Here is a 22035-nt window from a genome sequence, read left to right as displayed (position 1 = left end):
TTAACACCTGTTTTGCTTTCACATTGATGGCCTAACAAAACTGTGTGCCTCTCAGGGAGAGGGAAGCAGTTCATCTCCTGGTGCTTCAGTTCATCTCTGAAGAGCTAATGCTCAGTGAAGCAGGTGGCTGCAATTAAATCAGTTAGAGTGCACAGACACACCTGTTAGAGACCCTGCCAAGACAACTAAGCCCACTCCATTCCTGTTACTCTGGACTTGACCTGAACATTTGATTAACGATGTACTAGCCTTCCTAGGTTCTAGAATGACTTTCTGGAAAATGATTTAGATGAACTGAGCCTGTTTAAAAGGATGCTTTAGTCCCTTCCTTTGTTTCTTCTACAGATTGCCCAGTGGCAAGCAGACAGACCAGATCATTCCATGGACTACAGGCATGGGAGTTCTGGCTCCACAGAACCTTGCCTTTGGCTTCACTTCCTTTAACATTTGAGATAAATTATACTTGCAATTGTGCAAAGTATAGAAGCCTTCGAAGTCTCCATCGACACTATCATAAAGCCCACAATAGGATTGGTATTAGGTCAGAGAAATGTATGTATGAATATAAAAATGAGGTTTGACAAACATTCACTTAACAAAACTGGAATGTCCATTAAAAAGGAGAAAAGAAAGGCTTTTTAGGAAATGACTATATAAACTTTGGGTGTAGAGACTTAAATACCTTATATAACAAATTCTGGCAATATATGCTTTTCATATTCCAGAAGCATGTCTGTGAAAATAAACTGCAGTCATAAGTGAACTGGATTTTTACCTTTTGCAAACACTGAAAGGAAGCACTGAAAGGAAGCACTGAAAGGAACTCGAAAGGTTCCTTTCTTAGAGGAAAGAAGAGCCCACGTCTCTCCAGAATTATGTATGGTGAAATTTCAACACACAGAAAATCAGGAGAGTGCATTTTTACTTGACTTGACACAATCTGATCCCACAATTCTCTGTTGTAACGAGGATGATGGGCATCAGCCTGCATGGCCCACAAAGTTTGCCATATATTGTGTACCACAGACAGTGCGGTTTTATTTTTATGCATATTTAAACTTGCATTAATCCCTTTTTGAGAATGAATTGAAATTCATGGATAATTTTGATAATTTTTATATACAAAAGAGCTGTCTTTTGGTTTTTCACAAAGGCTTTGGAATTTATGACAGATTTTCAGATTACAATTATTATTTTTTTATTTAGTTTTGAGCAGTTAAGTATGACCTGCTTGTCTGGCAATGTTTCAGTGAATTTATTTTGTTTCATTTTGTTTTTTCTCTCTTGCTTTAATAGGGTTTGTTATGCTAAAACAAATTGGTTTAACAGGAAAGCTTTTCACCCACTGGTTCACAAATGGTTAGCTTTTATACTCCCTATGGGTGATTTCACAACTTATAAACTGTTTTTTAAAGAGCAATTTGCGTCCTATTTAAGTTCTTTTGCTTTCTTTAAAATGTCAGTTCATTATCAGTTAACGACACTAAGGTTACTTAATTAGCTCTACCTTAACCTCTTAAAAATGTATTTATTTCATATTTGATAGGCTTTTATCAGTTCAAACATAATTTTGATTGCTCTGTGTTGTTATATTGTCTACATTTAGCCTAACTTCTGCCATTGGGACTGAAGCTGGGGAAACACGTGTGATCTCAGCAAAGATGCAGGGACTACATGGAAATCAGTTTAACAAATAAAAAAGCAAATGATTTAGGATATGGACAAAATTCCTCTAGTAATACCTAGAGACTGCAAAAGTACCTGGGAATAGAGAAACATAATCACTATAGGAAGTACTGTTTAAAACGCTGATTTCTGACTATTTCGTTTCAGACAGTTCATTTAGAGCCATCGTTGCCTGACATGCATTTAGACCACATGCTCTCTTGACCCTGATCCCATGTCCCACAATCCTGAGAGTACCACCCAGCTTCCCACTAGACTGCACAGCACCGAAATGTGCTTTCTGAGCAGACACCAGCAGTGCCTGACAATTACATTACACTCTGTGAATGAACGTGCAGCATTGGAAGTCTGGATATCCCTCAGTTTCTGGTGAGTCCCAGACTCTGAGCATCACTGGCTAAAGAATAAATTGAATTTCTAGCCAAATCCCTGAACCCCTACCAAAGTGTGTATACCCATCAAGGTACCCCTTATTAGCTATCCCTGTTTAATTCTCATCTTACGGAATTTTACTTAAAATAATCATTGACGAATTTCAGTCAAGATAGTACAGGTTGATAGTTAATACCTATTAATGGCTTTGAATTGGTATTCAAGTGTTTCCAACATAGGTGGCTTGCTTGCTTGCTTGCTTTCTTTCTTTCGAGTTAGTTAACATACAGTGTAGTATTGGTTTCAGGAGTAGAACCCAGTGATTCATCACTTACATATAACACCCACTGTTCCCAACAAGTGCCCTCCTTAATGCCCATCACCCATTTAGACCATCCCCCCATCTACCTCCCTTCCAGCAACACTCAGTTCTCTGTATTTAAGTCTCTTATGATTTGCCTCCTTCTCAATTTTTATCTTATTTTTCCTTCTCTTCCCCTATGTTCAACTGTTGTGTTTCTTAAATTCCACATATGAGTGAAATTATATGATATTTGTCTTTCTCTGAGGACTTATTTCACTTAGCATAATACACTCTAGTTCCATCTACATTGTTGCAAATGGCAAGATTTCATTCTTTTTGATTGTCAAGTACTATTCCATTTTGTGTGTGTATATATAAACATATATATACATACCACATCTTCTTTATCCATTCACCAGGTGATAGACATTTGGGCTCTTTCCATAATTTGGCTATTGTTGGTGGCAACTGTACTACTCAGTATTTATCCAAAAGATACAAAAATGCTGATTCGAAGGGGCACATATACCCTAAGATGGTTTTATTTTTTAGTTTTTGTGTTCAGGTTCTTCGGGGATCAAAGAAGCACTTGTGGGATGTGAATATCACATATTCAAACAGATACTTACTAGTCTTACTGTGCCCCAGTGCCGGGCACTAGAATAGCCCAGAGTGCAGTATGAAACAAGGCAGGCACCACCCTGACTCTGGGAGCTCAGTCTGTGTGGGGAACAGGCACCAGGCATGAGATCACACAATTGGTCACTTATTGCAATGGTGAAAAGTGCCAACAGTCAGGGAAGGCCTCTTTGAAGAAGTGAGGTTTAGCTGAGACCTGAGAGAGAGTAGGACTTAACCAAGCAAGGAATGAAAACCATCAGCACAGCTTGAATAGGGGTAAGCAGGAAATGAGCTGGGAGAAGGCAGGAACCAGACCTGCCGAGCCCCAGTGTGCCCAGTCAGATTCCAGGGTTCATCCTAAGAGCCACCAAAGGGCTACAAGGAGGAGAAAGACCTGCATTTAAAAGCTATTGCTCTGACTGCTTGGTGGAGATTCCAAGGAAAACAAGAGTAGAGGTGAGAAAACAGGACGTTATTGTGGAAATCCTGACAAGAGGTGCTGGTGGCTCAGGCAAGTCTGATGGCGGTGTCCGTGGAGACACAGGTCTGAGTAATATTTGGGAGAGAGAATGGCCAGGATTTGGTGGTTGGGTATGGGGGCAATGGAGAGGCAGGTGGAGGCTGACCCCCTGGGGCATGGCTTGGAATACAGCATGGAAGAAAGGTCCGGTCACCGGTGTAGAAGCAAACGAGTTACGAGGGATGGCACAGAGATAACAGATTTTTGTTTTCTTTCCATTTTCATATGCTCTGGTTTTGATAAATGACAGTTATGCCTGTGAACTTGAGTGGGAAGCAGTACCCAGTGATAGTTGTCAATCTGATTCTGGCAAGATGTGCCCTTAGTTTCAAAGGAGCAATTTTTATACACTCAGGTTTAAAAATAAGTTATAAATTGTTAATATAGTTGGATGCTAATAATAAAAAAAATAGGGACACCAATCCATTTGAAAAACACAAATTCAGGCTTAAATGGAATTAACCTGTGCATTCTTGAGTGGACATTTCACTAGAACATAGTCTTTGAGGGGCTCCTTAACCTGACATGCAAAGTCCTCTGTGGTCACCCCACCCCCTCTCAACCCCACCTCCAGTGAGTCCCTGCCTCACCCCTAAATGCCCCAAAACCTGCTTCTTGCCTCCTGAGTTTTACTATTTTTAACTTTACTTGAAATGTCCATGTCCCTTTTTTCTCCCTACATCCACTTCCCAGCTTCCTTCCTACTCAACCTTGAAGCACCATCTCAAAATTACTAGTTCTGGAAAGACTATTATAAAGACTTCTCTTCAATAAACCGCCCGGGCTGGGGGGTGGGATGCCACTCTTCCCTGATTCTTTTCAAACCACAATTACTGCCGCCAGGTCTGTCTCTCCCACTAGACTCTGACATCCTTGTGAGACACAGAACAGCCTGGTTTGCTCAGGACGTGTTGAACTGCACTCGGCTCACACTCATCCCCAGCACAAGACTTTGGGGTAATGTGTCAGCTCCATGCTCCCCTCCCTCACTCTGTCATAGACCCTCTCTCAGTCTGCACCCAGACTTCTCTCCTGGTGTGCCTCCACCCTCCCCACTGTCCCACCTGACAGGTGGTTAATTCCTGAGGAGTATGGGATTTTCACCACTGTATCCTACCCTTCCACCACCTCCCCCTACCCCCAGCATCCCTGCCGGCCCTGCACATGCGGGAGATACTGGAGAACATTTATATCTGGGAGCTGTCAAGAGCAGACTGGCTGAGCCTCCTGCCCTACTGTCAAGGGCAGTCTGGCTGAGCCTCCTGCCCTACCATCTTGAGAGAGGCTGTGCCGTCTTATTCTGGAGGCCTGATCTGTGCCCTTTCTTTGGGAACAAACACCCAGGACTCCTGGCCACTCCAGCAGGCAGGCTGTCTTAAAAACAACTTGTAAAGCTCTTCTTTCTTTCTTGAGCCCCAACTGTTCAACCAGAAATTAGTCCTTTCCCAGAACAGTCTTTTCCAAGAGAGATACTCACATCCTGAACCGGATACTGGAGCCAATCTAACAGCCATTACACATAATTCCCTAATTGCCCCCTTTCTTCCTCATCTAATTGTGTTTATTCCAATGAGCACACAAAAGGCAGGGCACTTTTCAGGGCAGGAGACAGGCCTTTCTAGCTGCTAAGGGAAAGAAAAGAAGTCATTTTGAAGAGAACTATTGATATTTTTCTAAATGGTGGCCATGAATGCAAATGAATTAATGGGAGAAAATCAAGGGCCTAGCTGCTTGCTGTTATGGGACTGATTTTTTGAATTCTTCTAATGTGATGGAATCTTAGTTTTATTTATTTATTTTTTTTAATTTTTTTTAACGTTTTTATTTATTTTTGAGACAGAGAGAGACAGAGCATGAATGGGGGAGGGTCAGAGAGAGGGAGACACAGAATCTGAAGCTGGCTCCAGGCTCTGAGCTGTCAGCACAGAGCCCGACGCGGGGCTCGAACTCACGGACCGTGAGATCATGACCTGAGCTGAAGTCGGCCGCTTAACCGACTGAGCCACCCAGGTGCCCCAGGAATCTTAGTTTTAGAGGCAAACCAGAGATATCCACCTTAGAAATTTTAAGTTTGTATCTCAGCTCTACTTACATATAAAAGTATTTTAGGTTCCTAAAGCATCATTAAAATGTGGCACCACCATGGTCAGCATGATTTGTAGACACCATCCTTGGGATTAAGACGAACCTAGATTCTGGTCCCAGCTCTGCTCCTAACCAGCTGTGATCCAGCTGGGTGTTCACCTTCTCATCTCTGGACCTCACTGCCTCAAATGGAAACGCTGGATCAGACCATCTCCCTAAGTCTTCTTCCAACTCAAATATTTCTTTATTTATATGGAGGTCTTTTATTACACGGAGGGTACAGCAACTCCCCTCCTCAGAAGAAGGGACTATTGTCTGTGGAGGGTTCACTCTTTGTCAAGCACTAGGCCAGGGGATGTGGCTCATCACCTCATCTGTGCTATCTCACCACAGCACTGGGAAGTGAGAGTTATTATCCCCATGTTTGGATGAAGCAAATAAGTCTCAGAGAGGTTAATTAACTTGGCTGAGCTTGTGCACCTCTCAAATAGTGGAGTCAGGATTCCCTCCTCAGGGGTTCCAAGACCACTTCCTAATAAATTTCCCCTGGTTACCTCCCTGTATGGACACCTCTTCACCCTGTTTGGACTCAGATTCTCTAAGTGGGGTTGCCCTCTCTGCATGGATGCCCTCCTCACTCAGCCCGGGCCGTGACACTGCACACCATAGGGCCCGTCCCTTGTGGATGGTCTCCTTACCCTGCTCAGTCTGCACCTACCCCAGGCCACCCTCTCTTACAGGTGCTCTAACACCCTGCACCAGGATGCCCCTGTAGAGGGACTCTCTCTTCACTTTTCTCTGGACCACACTTCCTTGGGGACTTCTGGTGCTGAGCTGCCTTCCCACATAAGGCCAGGACCTTCCTGGGCCACTGCAGCCCTCTCACCCTGTGGAGATGCCCACCTTGCTCAGGCCCACTTAAGAGGAAGAACCTGCCCTCTTTCAGAAACATTTCTGTATTAGCTCCTTGGACACTGTCCTCAATAGGAATTGCTCTTGACTCACTTACCTTCACTGTGGTCTTCTTTTCTGAACTGTCTTAGTCTTCCCAGACTCTAAATTTTGGAATACCCGAAGGTTCGGGTTCTGGACCTCTTCCCTCTCTTCTCTTACTCCCTGCATTATCTCACCCAGTTCCATGGCTTTAAGTATCATTGATAAGCTAGTCATTTCCATAGTCACAGCTCCAACCTGAATTTCTCTCCTGAGATTGACTCATACCCAATGGCCTCCTTTCCATCTCCAATTTGGCATATAATGGGCACCACAGACTTAACGTATCTAAAACAGAGCTCTTGATTCTCTTCTGGCCTCCTTTCCTGGTGTTCTCCACTTCAACAAAAGATACCAGAATCTGCCCACTGCTTAGCTGCAAGCCTGAGATTCTTTCTTATTAACCCTTTCTTATACACAGTTTCTTACACAACCACTACCAATCCAAGCCACCAGCATTCCTCCCTCACCCCCCAGCCCTCTAAGTGGTCTTCCTCCTTTTTTTTTTCAATATTTCTTTTAACATTTATTCATTTTTTGAGAGACAGAAACAGAGCACGAACAGGGGAGGGGCAGGAAGAGAGGGAGACACAGAATCTGAAGCAGGCTTCAGGCTCTGAGCTGTCAGCACAGAGCCTGACACGGGGCTCAAACTCATGAACCGCAAGACCATGACCTGAGCCAAAGTTGGCTGCCTAACTGACTGAGCCATCCATGCTCCCCTAGTCTTCCTCTTTTTACTCATGACACCCACAACCACTCAGGAGCTGGACCTATTTCTTTAAACATAAATCAATTCACGACATTCCCTTTACTAAAGACTCTACAATTGTTTCTGACCATACTTAGAAAATCCAAATGGTCTTTCTAGCTTATAAGTCTAATTTGACTTGGACCATTTTCTCAAACTTCTCACCCTTTTGTCCTGCTGTCTATTCAACAGCCACCCTGGCCATTCTCCCATCTTCGGGAATGCACCCAGCTCATTCTGGTATCAAGGACTTCTTAGATCCCATTCCACATGCCTGGAACCTCTTCTTAAACACATCCCCATGGCTTATTCATTCAGCTTTCTCTCCATACATCGCTGACTATCACTATACGAAATATTACATATCCATTTGTTAGTGGTGGTATTTTCTCTCTTTGTCCTGAATGTATGCTCCATGTGAGCAGGGGCTTTGTTAGTTCGCGGCTGGGTTCTCAGAGAGCATTTGCTAAATAAATGACTGAATGAACTCATCCCATCTGATTTGAGAACTTCCTTTCTGTATGATTAAAGGAAATGGAGACAACTTACAAACACATGAGGAATCAGAATTCCAGCTCTCTGATTTCCTCATCTGGCTCTCCCTGATCAATCATCTTATTCGACACAGGTTATTAAGCCTGCGTCATAATCTGATTCACAGTAAAATAAGCAGGAAGTTTTTCTTGTTTTAAGTAAACTGAAGAACTCCTCCCTCTCAGCAACTACCCCTTCCCCCCCTCCCCAGGCCCTAGGCTCCTACTCTTCAGAAAACCATATTCTGAGGCCAGTAAAAAAGAGCAAACACACAAATCAGCTGTCTACAACACATTTTGTTCTGTTAAAGGTTCCAGTACACACGATGTATAAGAGCACCCAGGGCGGTCTATCATGTCATTATTTCTTTCTCCTGGCAGAGCACAGTGAATGTGAGTCCTGAAGAGGAGTGGCTCACACAGTGCCAGTACCACTCAGTTCCCATCACCTGAGCCCGGAGAGCAGTAGGCGCTATTGAAATGCCCACTTAGCAGCAAGTCATTTTCTGTCCCTTCTTTGGAACAAGTATGATCAAAATAAATGTCTTGGCACTTCTCCAAAGAAGACATTCAGATGGCCAACCGACACATGAAAAAATGCTCAACATCATCAGGGAAATACAAATCAAAACTACAATGAGATACCACCTTATACCTGTCAGAATGGCTAACATTAACAACTCAGGCAACAACAGATGTTGGTGAGGATGTGGAGAAAGAGGATCTTTTTTGTATTGTTGGTGGCAATGCAAGCTGGTGCAGCCACTCTGGAAAACAGTATGGAGGTTCCTCAAAAAATTAAAAATAGAACTACCGTATGACCCAGCAATTGCACTAGTAGGTATTTATCCAAAGGATACAGGTATGCTGTTTCGAAGGGACACATGCATCTAATGTTTATAGCAGCTCTATCAACAATAGCCAAAGTATGGAAAGAGCCCAAATGTCCATCGATGGATGAATGGATAAAGAAGATGTGGTATATATATACAATGGAGTATTACTCAGCAATCAAAAAGAATGAAATCTTGCCATTTGCAACTACGTGGATGGAACTGAAGGGTATTATGATAAGTGAAATTAATCAGTCAGAGAAAGACAAAAATCATATGACTTCACTCATATGAGGACTTTAAGAGACAATACAGATGAACATAAAGGAAGGGAAACAAAAATAATATAAAAACAGGGAGGGGGGCAAAACAGAAGAGACTCATAAATATGGAGAACAAACAGAGGGTTACTGGAGGGGTTGGGGGGGATGGGCTAAATGGGTAGGGGCACTAAGGAATCTACTCCTGAAATCATTGTTGCACTATATGTTAATTTGGATGTAAATTTTAAAAAATTAAAATTAAAATAAATAAATAAACAAATATTTAAAAAGTAAATAAATAAAAATAACTGTCTTGGTATGGCAGGAGAAGCTATCATTTTTCTGAGAAATCTCAGCAGAAACTCATTAGCAGGTGTCTACTCTTTTTCCCCTGAGAAATGTGGTCCTTTGGCCTGACAGACCAATGCTGGGCAGAAGCTGGTCAACAGATATGAAGCCCTAGAGTTTCAGCTGCTTCCACCCTGCAGCCCTCTACTCCCAGCCAGCCCACACCTGTCCCTTCTCAATGAGGCCAAGGCTGGGGTGACAGGAACTTGTCTTTGTCCTCGGCATCTCCCTGAATCTCTTCACCCTGGTGCCTTGATGCCTGTACTTCTCACCACTAAGGCCTGGATGTCTTAAGTCAGAGGTTCTCAAACTTCAGAATACTTAAGAATCACCTGGTGTTCATTTTAAAACTTAGGGCAGGGTGTCCAGGGCAGCTCCCCCCCCACCCCCCAAAATGTGCCACTTTGGCATGTGGATTATTTTGAGCTGAAGGCACTTGAGACCCTGTGGTCTCCCTTAACTACACAGAAGAATCTAAATTGGGCTTAGAATAAGGGTTATTAGCAGAGACAAATTTTATCTGAGTGACCCATAGGGTAAACATCTAATTACCAAACATCTCTGCTCTTCTTAATGCCCTGTGACACGCATTCCTTTCCTCTGCAATGTCGGACCCCCACCCCATTCTCCTTAGTTCAGAATGACGTATATACCTCATTTTGCCTGTCTTTGGAATTTTCATGTTTATGTGGATTCCCCATACATATACCTATTAAATTTTATTTAATCAAACTCTATTAATCTTTCTCATATCAATTTGATTCTTAGCCCAGCTAGAAGGACCTTTGAAGGGATAGGAATCCTTGGTCCCCAAGAATGGGACAGGACATTCTTGCTCACTGACAACAGACCCCACATTATCCACAGATTCTGAATCAAAAAATACAGAACAGGGCTAGATAATCTGTGTTTGTAACAAGTTCTCCACTCTGAGCAGATGATTTTAATGCCAGGAGTCTAAGGACCACACTCTGAAAATATAGTTCCGCATTTGCACTTGACATCTTGCTTGTTTTCCATTAACAAAAGGTCTTAGTGATCTTTTCACAGGTGCTCTCAAATCTACCCTTGCCCCATTCCCTAGTTCATGCTTTATGGCCACATGATGATTGTGGCTCCCAGAAGCCTCGCACTCCAACTCAGCTTTCCACTGGCACCAAGTCACCTCAGACTCACTCCGACAGCGTGTTTCCTCTGCTCAAATCTCTGAATAGCTCTCCACTGGTTATAAAGTGCTAGTCTTTTTATTCTTTAGCCTTGTATTCAAGGTTTCAGAAATAGCTTGTTGGGTCAAGGACACGGTGAGAATAGGGGTTATCAGAAAAACAGGACCCTGGAAGATAACCGGCTTCTCAATAATTAACATAATAATAAAAAGGAATTAAGGACATTAAATGAACTTAAAATTTCCATGCATCAAGGAAGCCCTGAGGCTCAGTAACTCCCAGGAAGGGACTTCTCTCACCATCTCCCAGGTGCCACCAGCCTCCTGGCCCTGCCAGTTGGAGGCACCTAGGTCCTTCCTTAGAAAGTGCTCACCATGGAATGACTACTCTTCAATCAGAGAAGAGTTTACATACAGAAAATCAAAGTAAGCACCAAGAGAGAGACCATGACAGGGAAGGGGAGAGAGGAAGACAGAAAGTAGGGCCAAGAGGAAGGGGCCCCGGGTGGGGTGGGGAGGGATTGGAGGATTAGAGTATAGAGTGTGAGGGGTACTAGAAATCCAAGCAATTCCCAGGCAGGAGGGTCTGAGCATGTCTGAGGCAAGCCTCTAGAGCTCACTCCCCAACCTTGCCAATTCTAGGTAGGGAACACTTGGAGAAGGCTGGATGGACAGAGGGTTAGAATGCTCCCTCTAAGATCAGGGACACCAGAGAGGTTAAAGTTTAGGATGTTTCCCTATCTTCTCTCCAATCAGAAGGCAAACCTAATGAGAAGAACCCTCCCTCGATTCCCTCCCTATCTTCCCACTGCAGCTGAGCCTCAACCCTGGTTTCTTTTGGGGTGTTCACCCTCCCCAAAGAGTCACCTATCATCTTCTTGAATGTATTTCAGTGATTGGATTATGACCATCAAATAACTTAATTGGAAACTTTAATACTGCTAAGTACTCGCACGGGCAAACGGATATTATTCAAGATACATGTCACAAAGAAGAGCATCAGCAATGCTGAGAACACGAGTGTGAAAAACATGAGAATGGGTAGTGTCTGTTCTAGGGAAACTTGTATCAGAGATAAATGACTGTAGAAGGCAATTTTATAATGACACAGTAGATGGGGAAGAGTGTTTGGGTATGAGTATGACTTGTTTGTGTGAGACTTATGGACAGGGGGTTTGAGGATGAATCTCAGCTATCAGGCTACATGACCTTGGGCAAGTCCCATCCTTCGGGACCAAGTTGTCCACCAGGGCCCTTTGAGCAATGGCATTCCAGCAATAATTTACAAACATCTCAAGGGGAGAGGCTGGATCTCTCTGCATTCCCGTCAGGTAGCATAGTGCCTGTGGCATAGCAGAGAGGCTAAGAGCAAGACCTGATGTCAGACAGACTTGGATTTGAATCCTTATTCTCCTACTAACTGTGTCACCTCAGGCAGATTTATTAAACCTTTCTAAGGCTCAATTTCCTTACCAGGAAGATGGGAGCCAAACTATCACCTGCTTCATAGGGTTGGCAGATTAAATAAGAAAAGGCAAGTGAAGAGATTAGATGCTTAATCATATGTACTCAGAAAGATGATGAATCCTGAGCTTTAAACAATACAACTTTTATAGGCACATTTAATCCCAGTAACAAAATCTCAGGGTTGGAACCCAACCATCTCTCTGAGGTTTGAATACTCTCCACAACATATTCAACAAGTAACCAGTTCACATTTCAAATTTTGCAGATGGTTCTCCCTTGTGTGTTCCCTCATCTACCTGGGACTGCACCCTGAGCATTTTCCTTCTTAGATACTTTCATCCTTTCCTAGGAGAAGAGTTCATTTCCAGACCCATCATCATTCTGGTCACTCTTTTCTAACTAATCATTCTATGTGCAACCCAAAGTGCTCATCTTTTATTATGCAAAATTTCAGTTGGATCATACAATGTCCAAACTGGTTTAGTATGATTAAGGGGCTATAGTCACTACTGCTAGTAAGAGATTGAATATCTAGAGTTTAAAAGAAATCACTCTCAAATCCTTTTTACATATTCTTTGGCAGGCAGGAACTGACATCATAAAACCTGTAATTTTCCATGTGAGGCTCCAAAAAACTGATAGAAACAGGTGAGATTCATTTGTACTACAAGAACTATGGACTTTAATATTAACACAGTCATTCAGAAGGGAAAATCACCGAGCCTGATAAATTCTGCCATCACTGCCCCTCACCAGCTCACCCAACTGGACTGCTTAACAACAAAAGACATTGTTTTTAAGGGAGTGCATTGGAGCTTCAAACCTCACTGTCCCACCCACACCACTGAGACCACCCCTAACCCTTCCTGCCTTACCTCCCACGTTCTCTGACAAGGGTGGGCACCCAGTTAGACTTCCTCTTCTCTGTCCCCTGGCTATACTTAGCTCCGCTTCCTGGCCTTCCCCAGGAACACCATCTCCATCTCCTCTGCCTGAGCTCTAAGGACCACTGCAATCCCACCCCAAGCACAGGGAACTTTCCCTGCTCTGACTCCACTAGCCCATGGTTATTTTGCTTCTTTCGCTCTGAACCCAGACAGCTGTGTGCCATTCATACATCCTTCAGTGCATATGTCTTCTCTCAGGCGAGGGACCGGACTCCCAGCACAGGGTCTTGCACACAGCAGGTGTTCTAAAACATTTCATCAATTCATTCTTGCAAAAAACAGAGGGAGAAGAAAAAGGGGAGGCAAAATAAGATGACTTGCAGGCAGTGTTCAAAACCAGTTGCTCTGGCTGTGGAAAACAACGGAACAGAGTCTGCATCTACCAGAAAGATCAAGAATCTAGCTACTCTTTGTTCTTGTCAGCACAAAGTCTGGCCTCTCTGGGCTGGGAAGTAGTCCCTTACACCCCTGGAAAGCCGCAGAAGTTAGGGGGAAATAGAAGGTGGAGATAGGCTGATGTTGTCATGGACTGCCCTTTCTGGCTCTTGCTCAGTGCTGTCCTACTCTAAACAGGAAAAACAATAGTACTGAAAATCATTCTGCTGGCGATACTATAGCAGGGTCTGGCTTATCTGCACCTTTCTGCAGCTTAATGAACCCCAATTCCAGTTTGGTCCTTAGAGATTTATTTCCATTGCCCTCAGGCCCAGCAGGGAAGAGAAACCTGAGCACATCTGTTGGGACTCAAGGGAGGGCAACCACCAGGGTGATGTGCCAGGCCACTTCTGGTTGCAGAGGTTTCAATGAAATCTCTTTTTCACTGGTGCCTACCCTTGGTCTTCATCTTTTTGCTTTACTCTGCTTTGGGCCCTTAATGGGCAAAATATTCCTACTTGGGCAAAGACCATGCCCAGTAATGGCAATGGGGCAACAAGTCAGGCAGGCAGAGGCTGGCTCGCTCTTCTGACCTCTCTTCTCCACCAGCAGGAGACTCTGTCTCTCCTTTTTTGTGCCTCCCTCCCTCACTTTCCTCTTTATGTTTCTCCTCCCATCCATGGGTATCTGTTTCTCTGCCTCTGTCTTCAAACCTTTCTCCCTTTCTTCCTTTGCCACATGGGCTGTCTCTGTCTCTCCCTCTTCTGTTTTGGGATATGTGCATGTGTCTGTCTGTCTTTCCCCTCCCTATGTTAAGTATGCGTGTGTGCTTCTTGTCTCTCTCCCTGGTCTCCTTCTCCATCTGCCTGGCTCCTCTCTTGTGTGGCTTTTTTGTAGGATATGTGGACAGGGAGCCAGGACACTTAGCTTCTGGTCCTGGTACTACATTAACTAGCTGTGTGGTTACAGCCAAGTTATTTCACATCTCTGGACCTCAAGTGCCTCAATCATAATGTAGGTTAGACTAGATGGTCTTTCAAGTCCTTGACAGCTCTGAAATTCTATCACTGAATGAAAAGAACTCAGAAGACCCCAGAAGCAGTCGCTATTGTTAGAAACAAAAGGCTCATGTGTGTGTGGGGGGGGGGGGGGGGCAGGGAGGGGGGGGTGGGGCAGGGAGGGGGTTCCCTAACAGCACAAGCACCAGGTGGCGCTCGAGTACCACTCAGAGGATGTGACTAACAACCCAGACCACACTGATGGAGGCTTTACCACATGCAGGGCAGCCAGGGTGCTAAGCCTTGCACTTGTATCTCATTCAGTCCAATGAGATAGGTACGATGATCGTTCCTATTTTAGAGGTCAGGAAACAGAAGCACCAGAGGTGAAACGCCTTGCCCAGTCATACAGCCAAGACCTGTAGAACAGGATTGGCCCTCAGGGTGTCTGGTTCCAGAGCCTGTGTTCCTAGGCACAATCTGTATTGTTCCAGCCACTGATGCTCACTCACAAGCTCTCCACTTAGGCTGCCAAGTAAACATCTTAGACCCCAAACGTGCTGAAGAGTCTTGGATACAGACTATAGCGTTCAGTCAATCCTCTCCTCCCTCAAGACACCAACTCTGACTTCTCATGCCTCTGCCTATAACTGTTCCATCAATACTCTACTGCCCTGCACACTGATTGGCATGTTCTGGTAGAACTGTTCTTTGTATTTTCAAATGGGTATGTCTTGAGCCATTCTAACTAACTAGGCATCCTGCCAGAATCTAATGCAGTACAGTTCTAGGCCCATTGCAGAAGCCCGAACTTTCTGAATAATTGATGAACACTGGGATACTTTGTGAGCACTGAGGGTATGCCCCCGTATCCTCCACCTTGGCTGTAAATACTTGGGACCCTCAAGACTTTCACATCGCTATTTCACACCACATCACAGGCGGACTCCAGCTACTCCCTGCAACTACCAAATGGGCTGAGCTACCCCACAGAAACAGAAACTGGGGGTCCTCTAATGATAATGTCAGCTCAAGTCAGCAAATATAAAGAGAACCCCAGCTTCATGTCAGATACAGCTAAGAGTTGTAAGCTGTACAGAGAGGAAGAAGTCATGCTTTCTACTCTCAAGGAGATATAGAAAAGATGACATAAAACATGCAAAATAAAGACGACAAATATATTAAGTTTCTGGGAGTCAGGAGACCAAAGTCGAAGTCTCTCATGCTACCTATTGAGTGTGTTATGTCCAGAAGCCTTTTTTATTTTTATTTTTTTAATTTTTATTTTGAGAGACAGAGTACAAGTAGGAGAGGGGCAGAGAGAGAGGGAGACAGAATCCGAAGGAGACTCCAGGCTCCAAGCTGTCAGCACAGAACCCGATGTGGGGCTTGAACCCATGAACTGTGAGATTATGACCTGAGCTGAAGATGGATGTTCCACCGACTGAGCCACCCAGGTGCCCCTGTGCAGAAGCCTTTTGAAGCACCAGGTCCACCACCTGCTAGGTACTGATGATTAACTGGGTATAACGTAAACACTGGGGACCCATCACAAGATTAGGTAGCCCTTGTTTTTCCGCACTCTTCTTTGTACAACTGTCCCAGTGTCACTGACATGGAGAATGAAGGCCTGAGCGAGACAATGGGTGAATGAAGTTATGCTCCAGAAGTGATAGTCACGTATCCTGAAAACAACAATGGAATTACCATCCTAGGGGATTTAGTTCTCATGGAAGATCCGAGCCCATCACATCCATCTCCTAACATTCTACTTACTCTTGCTCAGTGCCAACAATGTGATTGTACAATAGACATGATAGCATCTCAATTCCAGAAATACTCTCATTTTTAAGACCATGGTGTAGAATGGCCATAGGTGTAGTTTTACTATACTTTTTTTTTTTTTCTAGATTTAGTGTTGATGCCAAGGTGGCCACAGAAAAGTCTGGGGACAGCAGTTCCCAGATAGTCCAAGTTTGAATGCCACCTTCGTGTTGGGGAGGCCTTTTGCCTCTCCCTCTCGCAGCCCCTCTGTCCCTCTCTATGGCCCATCCCAGTACCACAGCCATGAAACAGCAGGAGGACGGAGAGCTCACCAAGGACACTGCACAACCTGCAGCCTGGGTTGCCTCCGTGAGTCACTCAAAGTTCACTGAAATAGTAACACCCTGTCTGCATGCCTCTGGAGGCTGGCACCTCACTCTGTCTCAATCACAGATGGACTCTGTGCTCTCCTGTGCTCAGGGATGATATATTTATCTGGACAGTTCCAGATGGCAGGAGTAGGCAACTGATTCATTTGCTTCTCCTTTCCCAGCAGGCCCCACAAGGGTTTCAGAGCTGGGGCCAGCATATAAGTGTCCGTCTCTCTTGAGGCTGAGGTGTCTGTCGCCTCTGATGACTCAATCACTGCTCCAGCCTGGGGTGGTGGAGTAGGGCTGCCTTCAACAAAGCTAGGGTAGCTCGAGAATTGGAAACACTCCTGAAGATCTGCCTACTCCCAGGCCTGGTTGCATAGTGAACCCCTTCCCAGAGAGTGTCCCAGCCAGTGACAGGATGTCCTGCTCACCCTCCATCCCCTCTCTGTCTTGGGGCACCTGGCACTGGGGCCCCTCCCACAGCAGCTGTGAAGGGGTTCAATACTCCAAAGACATGTCCAATTGGCTCTCAGTGTTTCATGTAAATTTTGATACACTTTTAGATTACAACTGGCCAGTACCACAGAGAGTATAGAAGGAGTGTGAAATGTTATTTTATATGTATAAGCTTGAAGTTATGTGCTGGCCACAGACACTGATAGCATGAGTGCCCCCACCTTTGCCTCTCACAGCAGGGAGATGATGTGAAGCCCCAGCTTCAGTCTCAAGCTCCCAACCAGCTCTCCATCCCCCAGAATATCCACACTAGAGCAAAGCCCCCTGGGGTCCCCAAGGAGACAGACAGAGAAAGCATGAGAGGGAACGAATGGGTCATTTCATTCAAAAGGGCATTTGTGGCAAGACTGTTCTTTCATCATCAAAACATAACTATTTATTGTTTGTGGTGAAAGAAAAAGCTATGACTGGTATAATAATGCAAAAAGGCAGATTAAGCCATAAATAACCCCTTATCATGAATAGCCCATGTTTTAAATCCGGTTTGCCAAAGAATACCCCCATCACACCCCAACTTTAGCAGACCACCTGTGTCCCTGATTGAGAAGTGAGCTCACTGTGTGTGGTCCAACCCTGACAGTGCTCAAATAACCCCCAGGCCCTGGAGTCATCTAGAAAGCTCCTGAGTGAGGGTCAAGTTCTCTGCCATCTAAACGCAAGGAACTGCGCTGTGACGGAGTCTCTTGCCCCACACCAAAGAGTGAGAAGGCCCATCTGTAAAGTTGCTTAGGCAAGAAGCATGCAACTAGTAAGTCCATATGGTGAAGGGGGTGGGGGCAGCTGGGGCTGATTTGCCCTCTTCCCTCCGTAAATCAGGTGTTCCCAGGCCCGGTCACCTGGGTCAGGGACTTGGGCCACCTGCCTGCCTGAGATGGATGCCTCGTGCTGGAAGCGGCCTGTTTGTTACCTGTTGCACATCTTGCTGGAATACACAGAGCTGCAGCCGCTGGTGGAGCCGCACCTTGCGGTGCTGCCAGATGCTCTCGAGCCGCCGCTGGTGGTGCAGCACCTCATGCACCACGTCCAGCACCTGGTGCACCGCCTTGGAGTAGTTGGCAGTGGCCGTGAGGGACTCAGAGTTCCCAGGACTCAGGGGACGCTGCAGCACATCCAGCAGTGCTTTGCCATCTTGGCTGACCTGCAAGAAGGAAAGGTTAGACCAAGGGAGCCAAGGAGCAGGCATGGACAGAGAGGCGAGGAGAGTCTGCCCCTGGGATCCCTGGTTAGGACTGAGAATCCCAGCCCTACCCAGACCCCATGACACCCTAGGAATGTGCCAGCCAGAGCTGTCCTGGTGCTCAGCCTGTGGTCTGGGGGACAGCACAGTATCCTGAATCCTGAGGGAGGAGAGGTACTCAATCAGTGTCTCTCTCAGCCTTGAGTTTTAGCTTCACAAGGGCAGGGACTCTGCCTCGTTCATCTCTCTCCAGCACTTAGAACAGTGCCTGGTCCATCATACTTGATAGATATTTCGACTGACTCTTTGACTATGTCAAGCAGCAGAGTTTCGTTTCAGAAATGAAGCTGAATATAAATTGACACCATAAGCCTCTCCCCCTCTTTTTTCTTCACTCTTCTACCTAGCTCTAAACTTCTAGATGTGTAACCAGAGGCAAGTTACTTAACCTCTTTGGGCCTCAGTTTCCTTGTCTGTAAAACAGGGACAGTAACGGGGCAACCTCCCACAGTAGTGGTGAGGATCAAGTGAGTTAACATGTGCGAAGTGCTTAGAATGGGGGCCAGCAGGTACTACTGGTTCCTAATTCTATTTCCACCACCATCATCATTTCTCTCTCCCGTCTTCCTTACTTCCTCTTCATTTTCTTTCTTTTTTTTATATTTATCCTTCTTTTGCTCTCCTTCTGTACAACTTCCTTTTTTTTTTCCCTCCTGAGCATGGTAACACCCCCATCTTTCCAGAACATGTAGAGTAAGGGAGGAACCTTTATTTACTTATTTATTTTTTAATTTTTAATGTTTAATTACTTTTAAGAGAGAGAGAGACAGAGTGCGAGAGGGGAAAGGCAGAGAGAAAGACATAGAATCTGAAGCAGGCTCCAGGCTCTGAACTGTCAGCACAGAGCCCAATGCGGGGCTCAAACCCACAGAACATGAGATCATGACCTGAAATGAAGTTGGACGCTTAACCGACTGAGTCACCCAGGCACCCCAGGGAGGGACCTTTAGCTTGTAGACACAATATCTATGTTCTTATGTTCCCCAACATTCGCCCTCAGCACTGAGACCAGCGGGGGTGACACTCCCTGTCATTCCTATTGGAATCTTGGTACAATTGCAGGCACCAGTATTTCTGGAAAGTGGCATCATCTGATTGACACCTGTGGCTCTCCAAAGCTGGCAGAGGACCCAGTAGAGCATGTATCTTCTCAATTTAAAACAGTGGTAACTAGGGAATTCAGGGATTTTAAGGCCCTAAATTAATTCGGTTAAAGATTAAATCAAAGTTGGTCTGGAGTTGAATGCTCTTCTTTTTCTTCCATCAAGGTGGGGAAGGAAGTGTGTTCCCACCTCCAGCCTTACGATGGTGAATGACGTGCTGTTGCTGGGCCCAGGCCTCCCCTTATCCCACCTTTGTGTCCTAAAAATAGCTTATTAGGGTTCAGGAACACAAAGGCAGCTATTACTCACCCTGTTCATGGGGCAACAGAAACAGTGTGGGGCCAGGGGGTTGGTGGTTCAGAGGAATACTGGGTGGAGAATCTGTGGCTGAGACAGGAGAGGAAGCCTGGCTGGAGGAATACAGCCAATCTAGGTGACTACCTCTACCTACCCCATCCCACTATTGCTGCCTCCAATGCATTGCCAGGGGCAACACCCTCCAGAGATGTGAATAAGACAAATATCCTGTGGCCAAACCCAGGAGAGCTCTCCTCAGGGAACTCTGAGCAGATGCTGTCTTTGGCACTGTGCTATGTCAAGGGCAGGGTGGTTAGAGTTGGAGGGCCAAGTCCTAACATCCAAGTCAACAGAGCTCCAGTCCTCTGCCTCAGTCCACATCTGCAGGAGGCAGGGACGGCCCACTGAACTCTGAGGCGGGTTTGGAGGGAATGTCTATGTCCAACAATGCTAGGGCCTGACAAAAATTTGGGAGAAATATTGTGTCTCTCTATATAATAATACACACACCCCACAAGTGTGAAACATGTTAAGTATAATATTAATCTCATTGGTACGCTCTATTTTTGTATCTTACAAGGAGTAAATTTAGAGATTCTTGACCCATGGATGGGGGCACAGTTCTGTTAAAAGAGAAGCCTTGGGCCATTTGGATCAGAGCTGATGAGATCAGATTTGGCTCAAAAGCCCTCCTCTCTGCCTCCTATAATAACAAAACCTGTTACCATTTTTTTAGCACTTATTACTGTCAGGCACTGGGCCAAGTGCATTACATGCACTATCTTTGTAACCCTTCAAACTACAGGCAAGTGTTATCACCTTCACTTCACAGAAGATGGCACAGAAGTGCCTCAAGTCACTCCCCTATAAGCAGGGGAGCCAAGAGTCAAACTCAGCTTTGACTGTGGCAAAAACCTTGACTCTTACCAGGAAGACATTGGTTCTTTGATTTCAGCACGCATCAAACTCACCTGGCGTAATATTTATTAAAATGTAGGTTCCAGGCCCCAGTTTTCGACATTCTGATTCAGTGGGAGGTGGAACCCAGGAAGATGCACCTTTAACAAGTACTGCAGGGGAGTCTGAGACAGAGGGTCCCAGAACTGGCTTGGAGAAACACTGTTCCAAATGTCCCTGCCCCATGGCCAGATGTGAATTCACTTTCCCCTCCTCATGCAGCTTCCTTAATTAGTCCATCTCTTATGCCCTCCAGCCTCTCTCTCAGAATTCACGCCCTTTAGTTAACTCACTTACTTGTGTACCTCCACACAGATGACGCCTGTATGCCCCTTTCCTTTCCCTTGGAAAGCAAAAGCAAGAAACTTCCCCCACTTCTCAACTTGTACCATGTGCCTGCCCTTTGGTTTTTCAGTGAAAGAGTCTTTTAATTTGTCCTTAACTTCCATGACAGCTTCTTACTCCTGCAAACACTTACCTCCACCCCATGGTGAGTTTTCCTCCAGACTTTCTAGTGAGAAAATTGGTATTTGTTGATGGGCTGCTTCATAAAAGGGGTGGCAGGGCTAGTGTGTACACACCCATTCACCAGGCAGAGAGCAAACGGAGGAACACAGCCTTGCTTTGTTATACTCCTCGTCCAGGGGAGAGAGCCTGATCTTCACACACAGGGTGAAGGGTGTGTGTGTTTGTGTGGGCATGCGTGCACACATGAGCACATGTGCGACAAGGTGGTGCCTGCTGATGGCCACACTTTTTTTGCTTCCTGGCCGGAGATCTATGAATGGAGATCATTCATAGATCAAGGATCTTAAAGATGTCTCCAAAGGGAGAAAAATGATCTTTCTCTCCTTCTTAGTCCACCCAGGCTATTTCACAGCATGCAGGCCAGTGCTCTGGCCACTCACCCACATACATACACACCCAGGAGCCCTGGGTGTTCGGCTTGGTTCTCACCTCCGTGTAGGCCTGGGTCACCTGCTCATACAAGGACTGATGATGGTGGATTGCCAGCTCCAGGTCCTGCATCTCGGATGGCAGGCCACCCTCACTGCACATCTTGCACCAGGCGTCCACTCCTGACAGGAACTGGAAGGAGATAGCAGCTGGGTTGGTGCAGGAGCATTGGGGGTGGGCAATGGGCAGATCTTTGTAGAGGTGGTCAGATGCCTTTGGAAGAAACATCTGGCACCTCTGGGAGCCTCAGAGACCACTGCAGAGAATGGAGTTTTCTAATTCTACAAACACCAACCCGACGAAAGAAGTACCTGTACCTGTTCAGAAAGTGCAGTTTCCACCTGTACAGAAGACCCAGTGCCTGTTCAGGAAGTGCAGTTTCCACAAGCAAAGATGATTGTTATGAAACCACTGACGGGGGGAGCCGTCTACGTGTTCAACAGGCTATATGCACACATTGGCTACAAAATACAGGTGTGGGAAGAGCTCACTACATTACAATACACCTTAGAGCTTCTTGTCCTAGGCACACTCACAGGCGCCTGTGAGAGGCTGCATATAATGGCACG

At 45.5% G+C, this 22035-nt stretch overlaps 1 protein-coding gene across 7 annotated transcripts in view; it reads right to left on the bottom strand.

Annotated features, from left to right (window-relative positions):
- The window catches only part of KALRN (kalirin RhoGEF kinase), a 598446-nt gene that overhangs the window by 356053 nt on the left and 220358 nt on the right, over positions 1-22035 (bottom strand). For all 7 annotated transcript variants that reach the window (XM_042954425.1, XM_042954412.1, XM_042954414.1 and 4 more), the window contains 2 exons: positions 21467-21598; positions 17823-18053 (listed from right to left, as the gene is read on the bottom strand). In XM_042954425.1, the coding sequence (XP_042810359.1) occupies positions 17823-18053; positions 21467-21598 (363 nt within the window). The remainder of the gene's footprint in view (positions 1-17822; positions 18054-21466; positions 21599-22035) is intronic.

The sequence above is a fragment of the Panthera leo genome, chromosome C2 (genome assembly GCF_018350215.1).
Source record: "Panthera leo isolate Ple1 chromosome C2, P.leo_Ple1_pat1.1, whole genome shotgun sequence".
In the NCBI taxonomy this organism is placed as follows: domain Eukaryota; kingdom Metazoa; phylum Chordata; class Mammalia; order Carnivora; family Felidae; genus Panthera; species Panthera leo.
This window is presented reverse-complemented; position numbering and strand designations above follow the sequence as displayed.